This window comes from Vulpes lagopus, chromosome 17, assembly GCF_018345385.1.
Source record: "Vulpes lagopus strain Blue_001 chromosome 17, ASM1834538v1, whole genome shotgun sequence".
Taxonomy (NCBI): Eukaryota; Metazoa; Chordata; class Mammalia; order Carnivora; family Canidae; genus Vulpes; species Vulpes lagopus.
This window is the reverse complement of record NC_054840.1, coordinates 36,949,936-36,968,202: the sequence shown is the minus strand read 5'-3', so window position 1 is coordinate 36,968,202 and position 18,267 is coordinate 36,949,936. Positions and strand designations below refer to the sequence as shown.

At 48.2% G+C, this 18,267-nt stretch overlaps 1 protein-coding gene across 2 annotated transcripts in view; it reads right to left on the bottom strand.

Moving 5' to 3' along the window:
• Positions 1–18,267, bottom strand: part of ADCY2 (adenylate cyclase 2) — a 387,405-nt gene that overhangs the window by 25,531 nt on the left and 343,607 nt on the right. The window contains exons 19-20 of one of the 2 annotated variants that reach the window (XR_005984284.1): positions 11,664–11,748; positions 6,792–6,933 (exon numbers count right to left, since the gene is read on the bottom strand). Coding sequence is in view for 1 of the 2 variants with exons in the window: in XM_041731928.1 (XP_041587862.1) it covers positions 6,792–6,950; positions 11,664–11,748 (244 nt within the window). In the remaining variant the exon portion in view is untranslated. Of the gene's footprint in view, positions 1–6,791; positions 6,951–11,663; positions 11,749–18,267 lie in introns of both variants that reach the window. The other variant, XM_041731928.1, reaches the window with a different exon arrangement.

Sequence of the window (18,267 nt, the reverse complement as noted above, 5' to 3'; positions counted from 1 at the left end):
AAGGTATCATCGAGCTTTGCAGTTAGAAATGAGCTTAGAAATGAGCTTTCAACATCTGCTCACATGTAACCACTCTGCCAAACAAGCTCAAGTAATTTTTTAATTACTTTTTAATTACTTTAATTTTAATTACAACACAACGGGATCTCTGTGCCCACTGTCCCTTTTAGTTTGCTGAGACCAGTGCTTCTCCTCCCCAACCCAACCTTGAACAAAGACTTGGGGCAACTCCATGACTTCCTGTCACTCTTGGATGACTTCACTGTCACTTCAAGTCCTCTTGTCAATAAAGTGCCCAGCCCAACAAGTGGTCAAAACTCGGAACCTGGCTGAATGTGTGGCTCTTCTCCCTCCACAGCACAGGCCCTGCTGCACAGGGAGGTCTGCAGGGTGAGGGAGGGGGCATGACTGGCTTCTATACTTGCTCTACTCATGCTTCTACTTTGACCCTCCCCAGCTTTCTCAGTCAGGCTTTCCAAACACCCAGGGGTGCAGGACAGGGAGAGAAGGGAGTGTCTGATGGAGCAGGAAAGTGCTCCGCTGACTGCATCATGCTCTCCTGGCACTCACACCTGGTGGATGTTGCCATAGGTTATTTGAAGACTCCCTGCTGCTGCCTCCATCCATGAACATACCACCTGAGGTTCCCCTGCTGTGGACAGTACACTCTGTCCTGCTCGTGACCACTCTCTGCCCCAGGCTCTCTGGCTATTCTCTGCTGGGGCCTGTTCACCCCGCCAGGTGGCTCTGTAAAGCAGAATCTCAGAGAACCCTATGCCAACTGTCTTTCCCTTGCTCTGTCCCTGAGCAATGTTTAGCATCCTTTGCCCTCACATGGCCCAACAGTCCCATTACATCCCCACCTGCAGCCCTAACTCTCTCAGCCCAGACATTTCATTTTTTTAAACTTATTATTATTATTATTATTATTATTATTTTATTTACTCATGAGAAACACAGAAAGACAGAGGCAGAGACACAGGCAGAGGGAGAAGCAGGCTCCATGTAGGGAGCCTGATGTGGGACTCAATCCCGGGTCTCCAGGATCACGCCCTGGGCTGAAGGTGGTGCTAAACCCCTGAGTCCCCCGGGCTGCCCCAGCCCAGACATTTCAATCCGCCCCTACCCTCTGCAGTTTACGCTGGTCAGGGACCTGCCTATCACCTGTGTGTCCCCCAGAGGTAGGGGTTTTCCCAGGACACCACTCAGTGCCCCAAGCATAGACATGCTAGGTTCTGGCCCATGGAGAAGGCCAGAGGTGAAGGGAAGATCCCCAGGGGGCTGACTTCTCACTATGCTCTGTCTAGCACCCCTCTTCTGGCCTCCAGTCTCCTCCATTCCTATGCTTCCTAGAAGGGGAGTGCCGAGGATCATGCAACCAGTTTTCAAGCAGGACATTTGTAAATGAGCAAACGGTTTTGCATCCCTTCTGGACCATGGGAGCTCCTGTCTGTGTGTCACAGGCTGAAATTCACTTTAGCATCTGGTGTGCATACGCGCAGGCACACACACACACACACACCCCTCCCTCCTGGGGGACTGCTAGGCTTCAGGACACACATTAAGGACCCTCAGATGACCAACACAAGCGTGCTCTAAGGAACTCAGAGTCTAGTTGGAGAGACAGCAAGTAAACAGAACGTGAGAACAGAGTGTGATTGGTGCTGCTCAGGCCCAGGTGTGGACATGTCTGCCTGGTATCCTAGAAAAAGTTTGGAACTGCCACGAGCACTTATTTCCAAACTCCCACATCAGTGCTCTCTCCTACTGATTCATTCTATAGCAGGAGGGCCTCCCATCCCCCACAGCTCCCCCCCCCACCCCCCGCCAGTTGACCTATGTGCTAACCATTTAGCACCTGAGTCCCCAACTGTCATCTAATGCCTAATTTATTCAGGGGGGTATTAGAAAGCAGCTCTGGAAAGCCGGATGGCATTCTAGCCTGAGTCTACAGGAACCTGGCTGAGGGGTCTGTCTGGAGGCGGCGGCGGCGGGGGCTCGCACCTGGTGAGTCCCTGCATACCCACAGTGACATCTGTGTCCTGTTTTGATCAAGTCTCAGCTCTCCCGCACCAAGGCTACCTGGCTCAGAATCACACGCCATCCTGACCACCTGGCGACTCAGCAAAGGGTCAAAACGTCGGCTTTTCAAGTGATGAAAGCTAGCTGTGATGTGTGCTCAAGAGGCCTCTTGAAACGCTCCTGCTACCACACGGCAGTTTCCAGGGCTCTGGTCCAGGCACACAGGGCCCGCTCCCTAAGCCTGAATGGCCGGATGCCCGGATCTGGTCAACACCCTGGGCAGCTGGCGATGGAGAAGCTTGCAGAAGTGCGCAGCGACACTCAGGCCCCGAGGGAAGGAAGAGGTGCCTGCAGACCCAAGCAGGGGCTCTGCCCACATGCCGGGAACACCGGCAGAGCGAACAGGTTTTCATCGAAACCAAAGCTTTCGGGGATTGTTACTGTGATTAAATCATTTTCGACTTCTGAAGGGAAATTCAATTCCTCTGAACATCCGCCTGATGGGCTGGAAGGCTCTTTGTTAACGTGAGTCCTGGTCATGTTTCCAAGGACTGTTCCAGAAAATCATGCCTCGGTAATGCTTGCGGTGGATGTGAAAGGCATGCTCCTGTCCCCGCCAAATTCCAAAAGTAACCCTGGGTCTCTGCATTCCGAAGGCATGGGTGCTCGGCCCACCCCCCAGAAATGAGCTGGGAAGGAGGTGCTGCTGGATAGGAGGGCAAAGTGATTACATTGGGGTTGTTCTCCATCCCATTGGGGCCATGCAAAGGTGGGGGGGGCGGGAAAAAGGCTTCCTTGAAGCTATTAATAAATTCCAGTGGGCAGTGATTCTTCAGTTTTGCATAAATCTGAGATATTTGCTTAAACGATAACTAAAATTGAGTATTGTCTGCATGCCAGGCACTGTTCCCAGAGCTTTGCAGGAATTACTGCTTTTAAAATCAGTTGTAGCCTCTGAGAGGATGGAGGCCTGGGCCCACAGCTCAGAAGTGCCAAGGCTGGGACCGGACCTGTGCTCTGAGCCACCAAGCAGGGCTCAGCAGGTAGGGGAGGCTGGCCTGGGGCCCAGAAAAGCCACACATGGCAGGTGGGGCAAGCATCCCTCCCCTCCTAGCAGCCTTGCTCTTGGGTGCAGGGCTCTCTTGTCCCCAGTGCCGGCCACACTCTGTCATGCCTGGTCAGGGATCCAGCAGGAAAGATCCCTCTCCAGGGACCACACGTCTCACAAGAGCTGGAACTGCTCCTCAGGGGGCCTTAGGGAGAGAGCGAGCTCACGCAGGGGGCATCCACTTGGCTCTGACACTCGAGATCCCGGACAGTATCTGTGCTGTCACACAGCACACGTGCCCTCATTGCTGAGCTGCAGAAGCCACACGGCAGTGGCCCAGCTGGCCTGGGATGCTGAGGCCGGGATCATCCCTCGCCCAGCTGGGGAAGGGCTGCTTCTGTCTGGGGACGGTCAGGCAAGGACAGGTCTGACTGGGACAGGAAAGGTGGGCAGCCAAGGTCAGGATGTCAGAAGGACCAGGCAGGGCTTTGCTATGGCTTGTGTGCTCAGATAGGTCTCCTTCTAGTAACCTTGGTAGGAGTTTTGGGGAGGGAAACCCCCCCCAAAACATAATAGTTCCTCTACTGAGACTCACGATGGGGGTGCTCAGAACTGTTAGACGGTGGGTTAGGGATTCTCTTTCTTGTTCAGCCCTGCGCGCGAGCTCTGTTTGGCATGCAGGATTTTCCCCAGGAGGATCATAACCAGCAGACTCTCCTACACCCACCGTTTGATCTTCGGAAACTGCAGAGCAAAACCTGCCCTGTTCAGCATGCTGCCTTTGAGCAGACAGGGCCGGCTGCTCTGATGGCATGGTGTCCTATGTGGGGAAGGGGGGGTTCCCTGAAAGTTTTTAATCCTCAAGACTTACAGTGGCTGCTTGTGTAGCTCCCCCATATTTAACCTAACTGACAAACCTTGGCAGTAAAGCACGGAAAGTTACAGCCAAGGACAGTTGTGCGTTGGCTGCCTAAATCAGAGCACCTTGCAGCCCACAGCTGTGCAGAATGAAGCAACGGTGTCATGGGCTGTCTCACTGGTCCCATGCCCCCAATTTAAGATTCAGTGTGCATCGCTCCACCCTCCTGAGCAAAATCAGCAGCTAGAGAAAAATCATCTAATGATGTGTGGGGATCACGGGACCCTGAGTCAAAACCAAGACTCCCCAACGTGGGTCTGCGGCTCTTGAGCCTGGAGAGGTCTGTGGCAGGGAGTTTGAAAGGCTCCGAAATGGAGCACGTGCTAATTTTCCTACAGGGCTGCCAGTGGCCTGGGTCCGGGCTCTGTCTCCTGCAGGAAGAAACGAGCTGTCCTTTAGAGCCACCAGGGAGCTGGGGATTACTCCAAGGACACACAGGGATGAAGCCGCCTTGGATGAGGCTCCCCAAGGAATTCACTTTCTTTATCTGACAAAGATGGAAATCAAGCACAGAGCACACTTATCGAAATGATTCCTACTTTGTTCCTAAACAGTTCTCCAAATGCCCACGCAGAGAGGGAGCGCCAGAGTCAGGACCTAAGCCCACTGGGCCACCCTGCCCCCACTACAGTCCTTTCCCAGGGACCCACCTGGGTGGTGAAGCCTACAGGAGACCCTGCATGTGTTCAATTCTTAAAATGGCAGCACCAATGAGACTTGAAGAGAAAGGCCCCCCTCTCTCGGGAGCACATGGGAGTTGTCATAATGGCCTGGCACGCAGTAGGGCCACTCAGGAAATAGATGAGTGGACGTCAGCTGCCAGCACTGCCGCTTTAGCGCTGTCTTCCCTGCCAGCTATGTCCCACCCGAGTGGACGTGGGACTCTGTGTCTTGCCCTGACAAATGCCCTTCTCATCTGGAGGGACGCTCAGAGTGATGCGATGTGCCATTTCCCCCATCCCACCCAATGCAACTGCAAAGTCAGGCACAATTCTCCTTTTATGAGTGGGGTGTGTGTGCTCAGCCTGCAGATGCAGCAGGTCAAGCTCATGTGACAGAGTCCAGGTGTGGTCTAGGTTCAAGTCCACGCTACCTACCTCCGGGTATCTTCCCAGGCCCACCCTGCCGTTCCTCATACTCTCCAAAGAGGCAACTATGTTTAGACTTTTGCTTAGAATAAATCCGCCCGACGAGGAGAAACAGAGAATCCACTGATTTCCCAGGTCCGGCCCAGGGGGATGTCAGGAGACATGAGGAGGGGTCTCCAAGGTGTAGGGCTGATCCCTTGGGGCCCTTTGCAGGGCTTGAACCAGGCATGCTTCTGGCCAGAAGCAGCCTCTTGCAGCCAGAATATTCTCACTCTTTCCCTCCCCGGCCTCCATCCCCCAGCCAGTTTCTAGTACTTTCTTTTCAGTTTCAGAAGCCACTTCCCCACAGTGGTGGCCCTCTGGGCTCCCACATTTATGCTGCTAGAGTGCCTGGAGACAGGAGGATGCCATCCCCTCCAGGCAGCAGGGCCACCTCGGTCTCTTTCACCTCTCTTCCAGGCCCAGCACCAGCCTGGCCAGAGGCCAGGGGGAACCTTAGGTACATGCTGACCTTATGAGCTGAACTGATAGCTGGGCATACCGACATAAAGATGCTTTCTGTTGCTGCTGCAAGCAGATGGCTCCTTCTTAATAGATGCAGTGATTTCATTATCTGTGACCAGCAGGTAGATAGGCTGCCAAATACCCTACCGCCTGCAGAGAGCAGCAGAAGATACAGAGGAGTGAGAGGTCCACAGTCAGTCAGACCTGCTCTGGGACCCTGACCGGCTCTCCATGTGCAGCATGCTTCCAGAAGAAAGCCAGCGATAAAGTCCAGCTTCTCACTCACTGCCTGGCGCTTTCTACCTAATGTCAACTTGAAATATGCTGCAGGAAAATACTACTCCAAGCCTCCTCACTTGAGATGGCTTTGTACTCTAGCCTCAGGGGGGCTGGGCTTATCAAGTAGCAAGTTCATGCATCTGCAAGTTCCGGAGATCCCAGCTGAAGACCTCCCCCAAACGGGGAATGCAGCTCATCTCTGAAAACCCACGGTGCCAACTACAGGCCTGTGCACACAGTGGGTGCTCAGACATGAGTTTCCCACTGTAAATCCATCTGCCAACTCTTGTAAGTCAGGAACGTGAAAGAAACGTCATGACATCTGATTTCATAAGCCATTTCGACTTTAAAACGACACCCTCATCCTTCTAGTTCTAGTTAAGTAAGTATCTGTTCCCTCAGAGACTCCAAGAAATCCCCATTTCTATCCATTCAAGCGAGCAGACCCAAGTCTTTGACCTGTTCTTGTGTGGATAACTTCTAAATTCTGTCTATGCCCTTTCTTTGAAATTCTAAGGCCTTTAAAGGCTCTCAGGGAAGCTGGGAGCAATGATACCCACTGCTGTGATTATGCCTCTTGATTTGGCCTCTATTGCATGCTGGTCAGGGAGATGGCCCTCACACCAGGGAGAGGCCCCTTTTGTGACTTATTGGGAACCCCAGGGCCACACGTTGCACATTGAAAACTTCATGGGATGGGTGGAAGAAAAGCCAGGAACTGTGAACAAACGCCATGCTAACAGGTGCAGGGTTGATGCTAACCCACTGTCCTCAGCTGATGCCTCTGTGATCAATCAGTATCTTCTCAAAAATGGACCAACACAGGCTGATAGTGGACATGTGGAGCACTCCGTGTTTGCAGGGCCACAGGCCTCCAGGTCATGGCCAGACCTCCCGGCCCTCCCCAGCCCACCGCCCCGTGGCACCCCACCTCGTTCTTCAGGCTCCGGGCCAGGAAATGCTCGGCCACATGTGCGGGCAGCACGTTCTCCAGCAGCACACGGTTCAGGTTCTCCATGGTCTCTATCTCCTCCCGTTCTTTTTTGAATTTGTTCTTCCATAAGAAGTCTAACCTACAGTAATATTCATTCTGTTACAAGAGGACACAGAGGTAAAGAAACAATAGGCATCTTGTCCTGCCAGAGAGTGGAGGTTTTAAAGAGAAAACAAAAAGAATGAAACAACACTGAAAAAAAAAGAACCCCCATACAGAACGGTCACCCTCCCTACAAAGCCCGCTGCTCCCCCCAAATGTCTCCCATCCAACCCCTCACCTGCATTTGCAAAAAAAGCAAGTTGGGGAAAGAACCAGCCTCAGGAACAGGACAGAGGAGGGGATTGTGATGGAAATGACATGGAAGCTTCTTGCAAAGTTAGGTTAATAAAAGATGGCTTTTGAGAAGAGGCATAATAGAATATAAACAATGAATAAATGAAAAATGGGAAATAGATTAGTGGAGAGAGTGCCCTGTTGGATAATTTGCATTTAAAAAATAATGGTGCTCCTTTGTGACAGTTTGCCTTACGACTGGAAAATCAGTTTTCCCCTGCCACCAAATTCTGTGATTCAGCATTCACTGAAAATTGTGTGTGTGTGTGTGTGTGTGTTTCATCTGGGATTGCACTGTACTGAGAGTATGATATTGTATTTACACTAAAGTTCATTCTGGTATCATTTAATTAAGATGGTGCCTGCTAGTAAAAACATACGTGTTCATGCTTTATAATGTAAACTTAATGTTTTTAAAAACTGTTATTAATGTTGTAGAGATAGGGGGGCCTATTTCCTGGCAGAGGGTCTCTTTGATTATGGCATCATGCTCGATCTGCTATGATATAAATAATTAAATATGGTGAAATAGCCCTCAAAGAATCTTCCTGTAACACAAGGCCTAATGGAGAGCATTTCAGCACAGATAGTGACTTCCTGAGGTGGGGGGTGGGGGTGGAGGACAGCAAAGAAGAAATAAATTCTGAAGGTTTGTTTTATTGGTTTGATTAATTATATCAATGCACCTACAAACACACACACACACACACACTTTGCCTCTCATGCACAGATGGCAATTAAAAAAATTTCACATTTTGAAACCCGAAAGAACAATGATCATTCATCATTTAGGTTTGATTCAAACCAATGCACGATATGCTCAAAAATTATTCCTCCTCCTCTGGTATGGAATGTATTTTTACTTCATATTGAGATTTAAAAAAAAAAAAGATTGCAAAAGAGGTGTTTTTAATGTTTGTTTATATTAAATTTTTACATTAATGCCAAATCTTCCACATTCTGCACTTACAGAAATCAGGCTCTGCACTGACTGGGGAAAGCCTCTCTTGGAGAATAAATTATTTGTTTGGGTTTGGGGGGGATAAACCAGTGGTGAGGCTGGTTCTAAATCAGGACGGCTTGGCAGTCTGTGATGGTGGCTTTGAGAAGACACAGATGCACATTCGAGATTAGACAAAGGAAATTGGAGAAACCCAGCAGAGGGCAGGGCAGCAGGGGGCCATGGGGGGTTTCCAAGAGCCATACTAAGGGGTGACTGCTACTGCATCACCCTAAATCCAGCACGATCTCATCCTGAGATTCTTACTTTTTTTTTTTTTTTTTGGATTCTTAGGTTTAATGACACCTACAGAGTCCATTTCCAGAGAAGGTCACAGTCACGGACACTGAAGATGAGGACTTACAACTGTTTTCTGGGGGATACTGTTGAATCCATTTAACTGGTTTGGGGGAGAAACCTCTGTCTTCCTTTGGGGGCTTCTCCATGAGTTTCTAATGAGTTTGTCCTTCAAGGAGAGGATCCTACAGTGTCAACCTTCAGCCCAGGTTATGATCCTGCGGTCTTGGGTGGAGCCCTACATCGGGCTCCCTGCTCCTCAGGGAGTCTGCTTCTCCCTCTCCCTCTGCCTGCCTTGCCTCCTGCTTGTGCTCTCTCTCTTTCAAGTAAATACATAAAATCTTTAAAACATTAAAATAAAAAAATAGAACAGCAGTCCTGCCTTGTGAACCTTACTTCCCACATCTCCCTCCAACTCTCAGAGTCCATCTGGGGGCTACTTGACAGTTCTCAGGGCCCAGATTCCACTCAGAGACGTGGAATTTGCTCTTCCTTTGCTCTGGCAATGACAAGAGAGAACAGAAAGAGCCTGGAGGAGGCACCAGGCCCTCTCTGGGAGCATCACTGCTGTCTTCACACTGGACACAGCCTGTCACACACTGGGCAGTTCTTGCCTTGTCTAGTTCTGAAAACAAGCTGAGGGACTGGGGGGATTTACATCTCTCCTTGTGGACAGAAGAGGCGGTCCTGGGCAGGGGTGCAGGCAGCGTGTGACTGCATGCATTCTTGGGTTCTGCAGCCTTGCACACAGTGACCTCGGCCTAACCGAGGCCACCAGACAGCCACCTGCCCGGATCCCTATCTTGAAAGAGCTCACCTAGAATGCAGACCCTCAATGACAGCATGTGGCCATTTAAACTCAGGAGAAACACAGAGAATCTTTCTTTTTCAAAAAAGGCCCTTGCATTCAGGCTGGCATTTCTATCACAGACATCTTGTCCGGGAGATGTGTTATAATTTCATTAAGGGGTCTCAGATACCCAGAGCAATACTTAGCACAGCTAATTTGCTCAGATAGCTAATACATCACCACCGTTTCAAAAAAGATGGTCATGGGGCAGAGGAGTCATTAGGACAAATGACAACAAAGTAAGTTGCAAAACGTCCATACTGTTGGATGGAAATAAGTGACCCTGAGGCCATGCGTATTTATGAAACTTAAAAGCCTTATTTAAGGGGTGCCTGGGTGGCTCAGTGGTTGATCATCTGCCTTCGGTTCAGGTCGTGATCCCGGGGTCCTGGAATCGAGTCCCACATAGGGCTCCCTGCAGGGAGCCTGCTTCTCCCTCTGCTGTGTCTCTGCCTCTCTCTCTCTCTGTATATCTCATGAGTAAATAAACAACATCTTTAAAAAAAACCCTTATTTAAAAATACTGGACATTTATTTGTGACGTACTTGTGTTTTCAGGAGAGTATGCAAAAGTACTACCTCACACGTTTGGATGTTCTTGTGAGCCCAGAAGACGTGGGGCCTTTGTAAAGCCTGGGCTGAATGATCCTGGCTCACCCCAGCATATCCCGGGTGCCATCTGCTGAAGAATGGTCCTTCACACCATCTCCCCCGCAGAGAGCAGTGACTCTGCAGGTCCCTAGGTGTGTATACTGCCTACTGCTAACATTAGTGACAAAAAAAGAAAAGGGTCCCTGTAGGACGGGGATCAGAACTACTGTGTTAAATTATGCCCAACCATAATAATGAACACATTTGATTGTTTATCTGATGTCAGTCAGAGAGTCACAGGTTGGGGCAGCCCCTGGATGCAGCAGCATGTACCTAGTGGTCCTTCAGGCTTATCGTTTCAGGGATCAGTAAAAGTTGGGAGACCTTACTTTTTGATTCCAGGTCTTTTAATTTATTATATTATTATTTATTATTGCTGTGAAGCACTCTGAGTAATCACTCCAGTGGGAGAAAATGCAGGACCTGGTATGAAATGGGGCAGCAGCTGACCCTGCAGAGGGGGCGGCCACATTCCCTTGTTTCTGGAAACAATCTTGTAAGTGATATTCTGTGTGGGAGCCCATTTCTTTCCCATCTTTCACCTCTAATAGGGCTTCCTGAGAGTGGACATGACTTTTCTCTGTGAGCTAGAGCAGAAAGCAGGTCAGTAGTGGAGAAAGCCAGGTCTCAGGGAAAACAAATGAAACCAGGAAAAAAAAAACAGGGCATGGTTTAATGGATTAAGACAAATGCATGGAGAATGTAGAGCCAAGCACGTGCCAGGAACGGGGAGGAGACAGGGGTGTTCTAGAACTCTGCAGCAGGACAACAGCTGAGCTCCAGGGAGACTGCTGAGGCTTGCACAGTAGCTCCCAGGGAAGCGGACAGTGTTTCCAGGCCGCTGGACTGGCAGCCACAGATCTGGCCTCTGCTCTCACTGTGCAATTATTAACCACTCCCTGCTGCTTAACCGTTCGGGGACATACATATAATCTAATGGGCTTTGCAACTTAGTTGGTTATTTCTATATGAATTGCTTCTTCGTGTCACATCATCCATCATCCAGGAATTCCAAGCAAACTTTGGTGAAGGCAGAGTGTGTGGTGGGGAATAAGTGTTTGTTCTCTGGGTAAATCGTCCTTGTGTGGAGCTAGAGGAAAAATACTGTCCCTGAAAATCCTGCACCCACGGCCTCTCCTTGGAGACAAGAAGTAGGGAGGAGTCCACGGAGGGACACGTCCATTCAAATCACAAAAGACAATTTTCTTGCACAGAGGACTGTCTTTCTAGGAATGACTGCATGTGATGGCAAAGGTATTCATACCCTCTTCCAAGAAAAAGAAACGGGTCATGTATTCTGAAATGCATATAAAACCCCAGCGAAGGGGATATTTTTCCAGTCAGCTACTGAGAGAACACTTTTGTTGGCTTACAAAACCCATGACATTATTTTGAGTTTTAACAGGAAATGGAATTGCATCTCTACCATCCACAAAGTTTGCCTTTTGTGGAAAAAATGAGACCTTTCCCCTTCTGTCCGTATCTACCACATGTTTCTCTTATGCGATAAAAGCATTCTGATGTGTTTGCACAAAAGCAGCTACAATGCACATCAGCAGAGTAGTATCGTTATTATCACTGGACTCTTTATTTAAAAAATTGAAATAGAGTTGATGTACAAGTATTATTAACATGGCACTTGAGAGGAAGTTATGTGAAAATGGGGTTGTCTTACCTGTCTACCCAGAACAAGCAGTGTGATGAAGAATATAAAGAGAGAAACTGAGCCCATGGTCTTCAGGTCTTTCCAAATGCCTGGTCTATTAGAGAACAGACAGACAGACAGACAAAAACAATACAAAACAACATACATACAGGACTTAGAATTCATATATCAACCAATTTGAGAAACTTGCAGTGCACGTCACTCTGGCCAAACACACACCTTTCAAATACATCTTCAAGCCCAGATTGCATCCAAACAAAATAATACCTAGTGGGAGGACTCAGTAATACAAGATTCTTCCAAATTGACATGATTTCTTATTTTATCTCAAGCTCTAACAAACAAAAAAGGAAATAACAGAGGAATATGAATAGTATTTTCTTTATATTTCTAAGATCCATATGGATAATTTGACATCCCTTCAACTTTTAAAAGGTTCACCCTCAGAAAGGGACAGGAGTCTAGAAATTAACAATCATATGAGGTATAAAAATGAAGCAGGGAACTTAATTTCTATCAGTTACTTTCACCTACCAATTATATAGTTTCTCATAACTTCCTTGGCAGGCAAGTGTTCTTATGCCCTCTTTCATATGATTTTGTAACACAAAGGCAAGACGCAGATGGGAAGTCTTGGTCCACTGCCCCATTCCCCCTAGGGTTCAGCTAGACCTCAGTCACTGATCCCTGCCCGTGTCCTCACCACAACATCCTAGGCAATGGTCACCCCCATACATGGAGTCGGCATGCATGGTCGGTATGGAATGCCCAGCCATTCCTTTAAATGTCACTCTGGGTGTTTCTGTGAGAGTGTTTTCTGGAGGAGATTAACACTAGAATCAGTAAACTGAGTAAAGTAGATTGCCATCCATAATGTGGATCAGCCTCATCCCATCAGTTGTAGGCTTTGGTAGAAGAAAAGGCTGACTTCCCCCTGAGTCAGAGAGAATTCTCTCCTGCCCAACTGCCTCTAGCTCAAACACTGGCTCTTTCTGCTCTACAGCAGCTTCTGGCCTTCAGTCTCCAACTGGGACTCTCACTGTTCAGATTTTGGGTTTGCCAACCTCCATAATCCTATGAGCCAATTCCTATGAGCCTTATCCTATGATAAACCTCCTTACTGATATATATTTATATAGGACATTTATATCCCTTTGGTTCTATTTCTCTAGAGAATGCTGATTAATACAGCATGAAAAGAGACATCTGCCATCCCTGGGGAGTCCTGTGTAGCTGACAAATGGTGATGCCCCACATATACGTGTAAATAAGACTTAAAAAAGAAAAGTTGATTATGTATGGACACATGTCACATAAGCAGCATAGATCGTATTAAATTAAATTAATACCAGGTAATTACTTTCTGCTTGTGAGATAAACTTGCTGAGAACTTTTCCCATTTCTCTACAGAGGGTTCAAAGGCTGATGACATGAGAGGAATCCATGTGGTAGTGAAAGAGCTCAGGTGGGCTTTGGTGTAAGAAAATCTGTGGAGGAACTGAGGCTCTGCTGCCCTATCGATCTGTGGGACCTGGGTTAACCCCTCCAAACCTCACTCTTGTGATCAGCCAATGGGGTTCACAGTACCCATTTTTACAGGCTGTTCTGGTCACTATGTCAAGTAGTAATACTGACACGTGGGAGACACATGGCCCTCATGAGTTTCTAGAGAGTGAGGGTACCTGGGTGGCTCAGTCAGTGAAGCATCTGCCTTCGGCTCAGGGCACGATTCCAGAGTCCTGGGATCAAGCCCCACATTGGGCTCCCTGCTCAGCGGGAAGTCTGCTTCTCCCTCTCCCTCTGCCCCACCCCCCACTTGTGCATTCTGTGTATCAAATAAATAAATAAAAACAAAACCTACAAGTGAGAAGGGAGGGATGGAGCCAGAGAGGTAGAGAAAAAGGTATGAAAATATAGGATGGTGAATGATCGTTAACAGAGTGGAAGACCCAAGTATATAGGGAACAGAGGCAGAATGGCCAGTCTCGGTGGTTGAAGGGCTGAAGACCTCAGAGAACTCTCCAGAAAGGCTAAGTGTGCATCAGGGGCTCTTTCCTCCCTAGTAAACCAGCTGGGCTGCAAGCATTTGAGCTCCCCAGCCACAAGGAGGTCACTGGTTCCTGAGATCGAAGCAAGCTGAGAGGTGCCACTGTCCTGTTTACTCAGAATTGATTTTAAGAAATGAAGTAGTTGGGTAGCCCCAGTGGCTCAGCGGTTTAGTGCTGCCTTCAGCCTAGGGCATGATCCTGGGGTCCCGGGATCAAGTCCCATGTCCGGCTCCCTGCACGGAGCCTGCTTCTCCCTCTGCCTGTGTCTCTGCCTCTCTCTCTCTCTCTCTCTCTCTCTCTCTCTCTCTCTCTCTCTCCCCCTCTCTCTGTCTCCCATGAATAAATAAAATCTTAAAAAAAAAAAAAAAGAAATGAAGTTGTTCCTTTTTGAGCTATGTCTAATAGCACAGCTGAAGGGATAGAGGGAAGCTGATGTTTATAAACCACCATAGCTCCAGTGAATTCTAAACTCATCGTCATCTATATTGACTATACTGATGCCACATTGCCCAGTCAGTGAAAGTGGTACAACACAGCCAACATTCTCAAATGTGCAGGTGGAGTGTGACATTTCCATGTTACTTCATGCACCTTCTATTCCTTTGTGACTCCAGGGGTCTGAGAAAGCAGGTATGACATCCCTCTTCTAGTCTGACCTATGTCACCCCCAAACTAATAGTAAAATCTTAACTCCCAGGTCAGGATCTTGTAGCAGCTTCATCAGTATAACCAATCAGAACTCAGGTCCTCCTTGCATTCCCAGGTAAGGGACTAGATGTCCCCAACAGGCAGAGCCAGCTCAGGCCCCCATCACTGATGGAGAGGGGGATGGAACTCTTTATGCAACTCAGGGCCTGGCCGAGTTTTCAGTTAATCACACAGAAAATACAGGCAAGCAATCCTTTTCCAGGACTCCTCAACTAATGCGTCTGAACACTGGTTTAGGGGGCAGAAAGCTCTGCTCCACCTGTCTCCCAGATCTGGAGCCTTAGTGAGGAAGAGTAGTGGGAGGAGGTGGGGACCTGGAGGCAGAAGGACAAGCAGTTCGTGGACTGGACCTAAAGGCCCTCAGGAATAATGGGAGACATCCAACCTGCAGAACAGACTTGTGGGCAGACACATGAATGCCTTTTTCCCTCCTGACCTGCTCTGTCAACTAAGAAGGACTGCACTGTGCTTTCATGGATTTCATTTAGGTTTCTCAAAAACTTCTTTTATGCATATAGCCAAAAAGAATTGCTGATTCCGCTGGAGCCCACCTCTCCTGTGTAGGCCATGCATGGGCAAGTGCCATCTGGCCCCTGCAGTCTGAACGAGAACTGTCCATCCACAGATGCATTCCTGGGTGACCTTGCTCTTTGTGTGCCTGTGGGAGAGGTGGGGAGGAAGAGGAGGAGGGAGTGCAGAGGAAGCATCCAGAACAGCTAGAATAAAATCCCAAGATCTAGTCTAGTCAATTGTGTTGATCATCACATTGGGTTTCTAGACCTTCTAAGACAAAGTACTACAACCTGGGTGGCTCAAAACAATCGAGATTTATCATCTCAAGGTTCTGGAAGCCAGATATCTGACATCGAGGTGTTCCCTCTGAAACCTGTAGAGACATGCTTCCTTGCCTTGTTATGGCTCCTGGCGGTTGGCCACCAATCCTTGGTGCTCCTTGGCTTGCCACGCCAGCATTTCAATCTCTGCCTCCACTATCAAATGTCTCTGTCTTCACATGGCCGTCTTCTTCTAAGGGTACTAGCCACGCTGGGTTAGGGCTCATCCTTCACCATGTCTTCTTTTGGGAGAGACAGTCCAACCTTTAACAATCCTGTTGGTCATTTATATAAAAATGGCAGCTACTTGGGCATGAGGCCTCCTTCTCTCTCCCCTTTAGTTTTAAGGTTGAAATCCACTCTGGACTTTGCCTTGTCCGGTGGTGCCATCCCCAAGTGATGAAGGGATGAACACAGCACTAATATAACTGAGAAAGTTTCTAACTCACTGACGGTAGTGAGTGTCACTACTCACATTTTGGCTAGGCAAAATGTGACCGAATTTGCTTTCTTTCATACCTGAAATTGGGCTCTGGAGACTCAGATGCCCAAACGAGCCTGTAGCCACACATTAATTTACAGTTGGCCCTCACCCTGAGGCTGTTAATGGAGCAATCATTCTGGCCCTCAGGTTTGGAGAGTACAAAAGATCAAAGAAACCTAAAAAATTAGATGAGCAATATGGAGAAATTGCCTGGTGGACCAGGTCTCTAACCTAAAGGCAAATGATTCAGTTGAGGTAAAAAGTGACATTTTTAATTCTCAGGAGAGAAAGCAGTCCAGGCATGGAGACAAGAACATGATTTTACACTTAAGATCTTTATGTTTTCCTAGGTGAAACAGGCCTCTGTTATTTTGAGGAGAAAAGTATCTAAATAAACTCAGGGTTATACAGTAATTCTATTATTTTTGTTTCAAGTTTTTATTTAAATCCCAGTTAGTTAACATATAGTGCAATATTGGTTTCAGGAGTAGAATTTAGTGATTCATCACCTACATACAACACCCAGTGCTCAACACAACAGGTGACCTTGTTAATCCCCATCACCCATCTAGCCCATCATTATGATTGGCTTCATGAGCCATTAAGCTCATTAAGATGAGCTTAACTCCCATCATTAGTTTGTTCTCTGTAGTTAAGAGTCTCTTATGGTTTGCTTTCCTCTCTTTTTCCCCCCTATGTTCATCTGTTTTTTTTTCTTAAGTTCCACATATGAGTGAAATCATATGGTATTTGTCTATGACTTATGTCACTTAGCATAATATTCTCTATTTTCATCCACATCCTTACAAATGGCAAGATTTCATTCTTTTTTGATGGCTGAGTAATATTTCATTGTATGTATATATATATATGTACACACACACCACTGCTTCTTTATCTATTCATCAGTTGACAGATGTTTGGGTTCCATCCATTATTAATTTGGTTATTGTTGACAATGTTGCTATAAATGTTGGATTGCATGTGCCCCTTTGAATCTGTATTTTGTATCCTTTGGGTAAACACTCAGTAGTGCAATTGCTGGGTCATACCGTAGCTTTATTTTTAACTTTTTGAGGATCCTCCATGCTGTTCTCCAGAGTGGCTGCACCAGCTTGCCTTCCCACCAACAGTGTAAGAGGGTTTCCGTTTCTCCAGATCCTCACCAACACCTGTTGTTTCCTGTGTTGTTAATTTAGCCACACTGACAGGTGTGAGGTGGCATCTCTTTGTGGTTTTGATTTGCATTTCCCTGATGATGAGTGATGTTAAGCATCTTTTCATGGGTCTGTTAGCCATCTGGATGTCTTCTTTGGAAAATGTCTATTCATGTCTTCTGCCCATTTCTTGACTGGATTATTTGGTTTTTGGGTGGTAAGTTCTTTATAGAGTTTGGATACTACACTTTATCTGAGTCCTCATAAAGGACTTAATTTGCAAATATCTCCTCCCATTCTGTAGGCTGCCATTTGGTTTTATTGGTTGTTTCCTTTGCTGGTGCAGAAGCTTTTTATCTTGATGAAGTCTCCCAATAGTTCATTTTTGCTTTTGTTTCCCTTGCCTCTGGAGACATGTCTAGCAAGAAGCTGCTGCAGCTGAGGTCATAGAGATTGCTGTCTATGTTCTCCTCTAGGATACTGATGGTCTCCTGTCTCACGCTTAGGTCTTTCTTCCATTGATAATCCTATCTTTAATCTCTTTGAGACCCCTCCAGACCAGCCAGCATTCCCACCAGCATGTAAGAGGTCCCATTTCTCCACATCCTTGCCGATGTCCAGCCAGTCTTGACTTTTGGGTGGAGAATTCAGGCCATTTCCATTGAGAGTACCATGGACTGGCCAGGACTTACTCATGCTCTCTTATTGATGGTTCTCTGGCTGTTCTTTTAGTTCTTCTGTTCCTTTCTTCCTTGGGTTTTCGTGGTCCTTGAAGTGTTTCATTGCTTTCTTCAATGTGAAAGAGCACCTCCTCGAGGGTTCACTGACTGTGTCTTGGACAGAAATACCTGGAGGCCCCCCAGGTCGGCTCCGGTCCACCTGCTCTGCACCTCTTGTACCCTCCTGTGGTGGAGTTCTTTGGGGGCTTGTGCGCCTCCTCTCTGCGCCCCTGGCCCTGCACCAGGCAGGGTACCCACAGCCTCCTTTTGTTCTCGCAAACAAAACTTGCTTAGGTGAGTGCTCTGTCTCTCCCTGGTCCTCAGATTCGAGCTGGTTCTCCGTGTGTGCTCACAAGCCACCTGCCTGAGCCCACTGTCTTGTCCACCACTGGCAGCGGGGGTGGGGAGCTGCCCCAGGGTCAGGGTGCAGGAGGTGCAGGGGGGACCCGGGGCAAGTGAGGTCCCGGTGCCTCCTGGGCGGGCTGCTTGATGGAGGCCACCATGTGGCTAGTAGGATCCGTGTCCTCAGGAGGCCCTTCCAGAGTTCCCATGTCCCTGCAGCGGGACACGCAACTCTGGCCTCTGCAGCCTGGGTGGAGCGGCGGGGGGGGGGGGGGGGGGGGGGGGGGGGGGGGGGGCCAGGGGGTAGCCCCTGCAGGCTGAG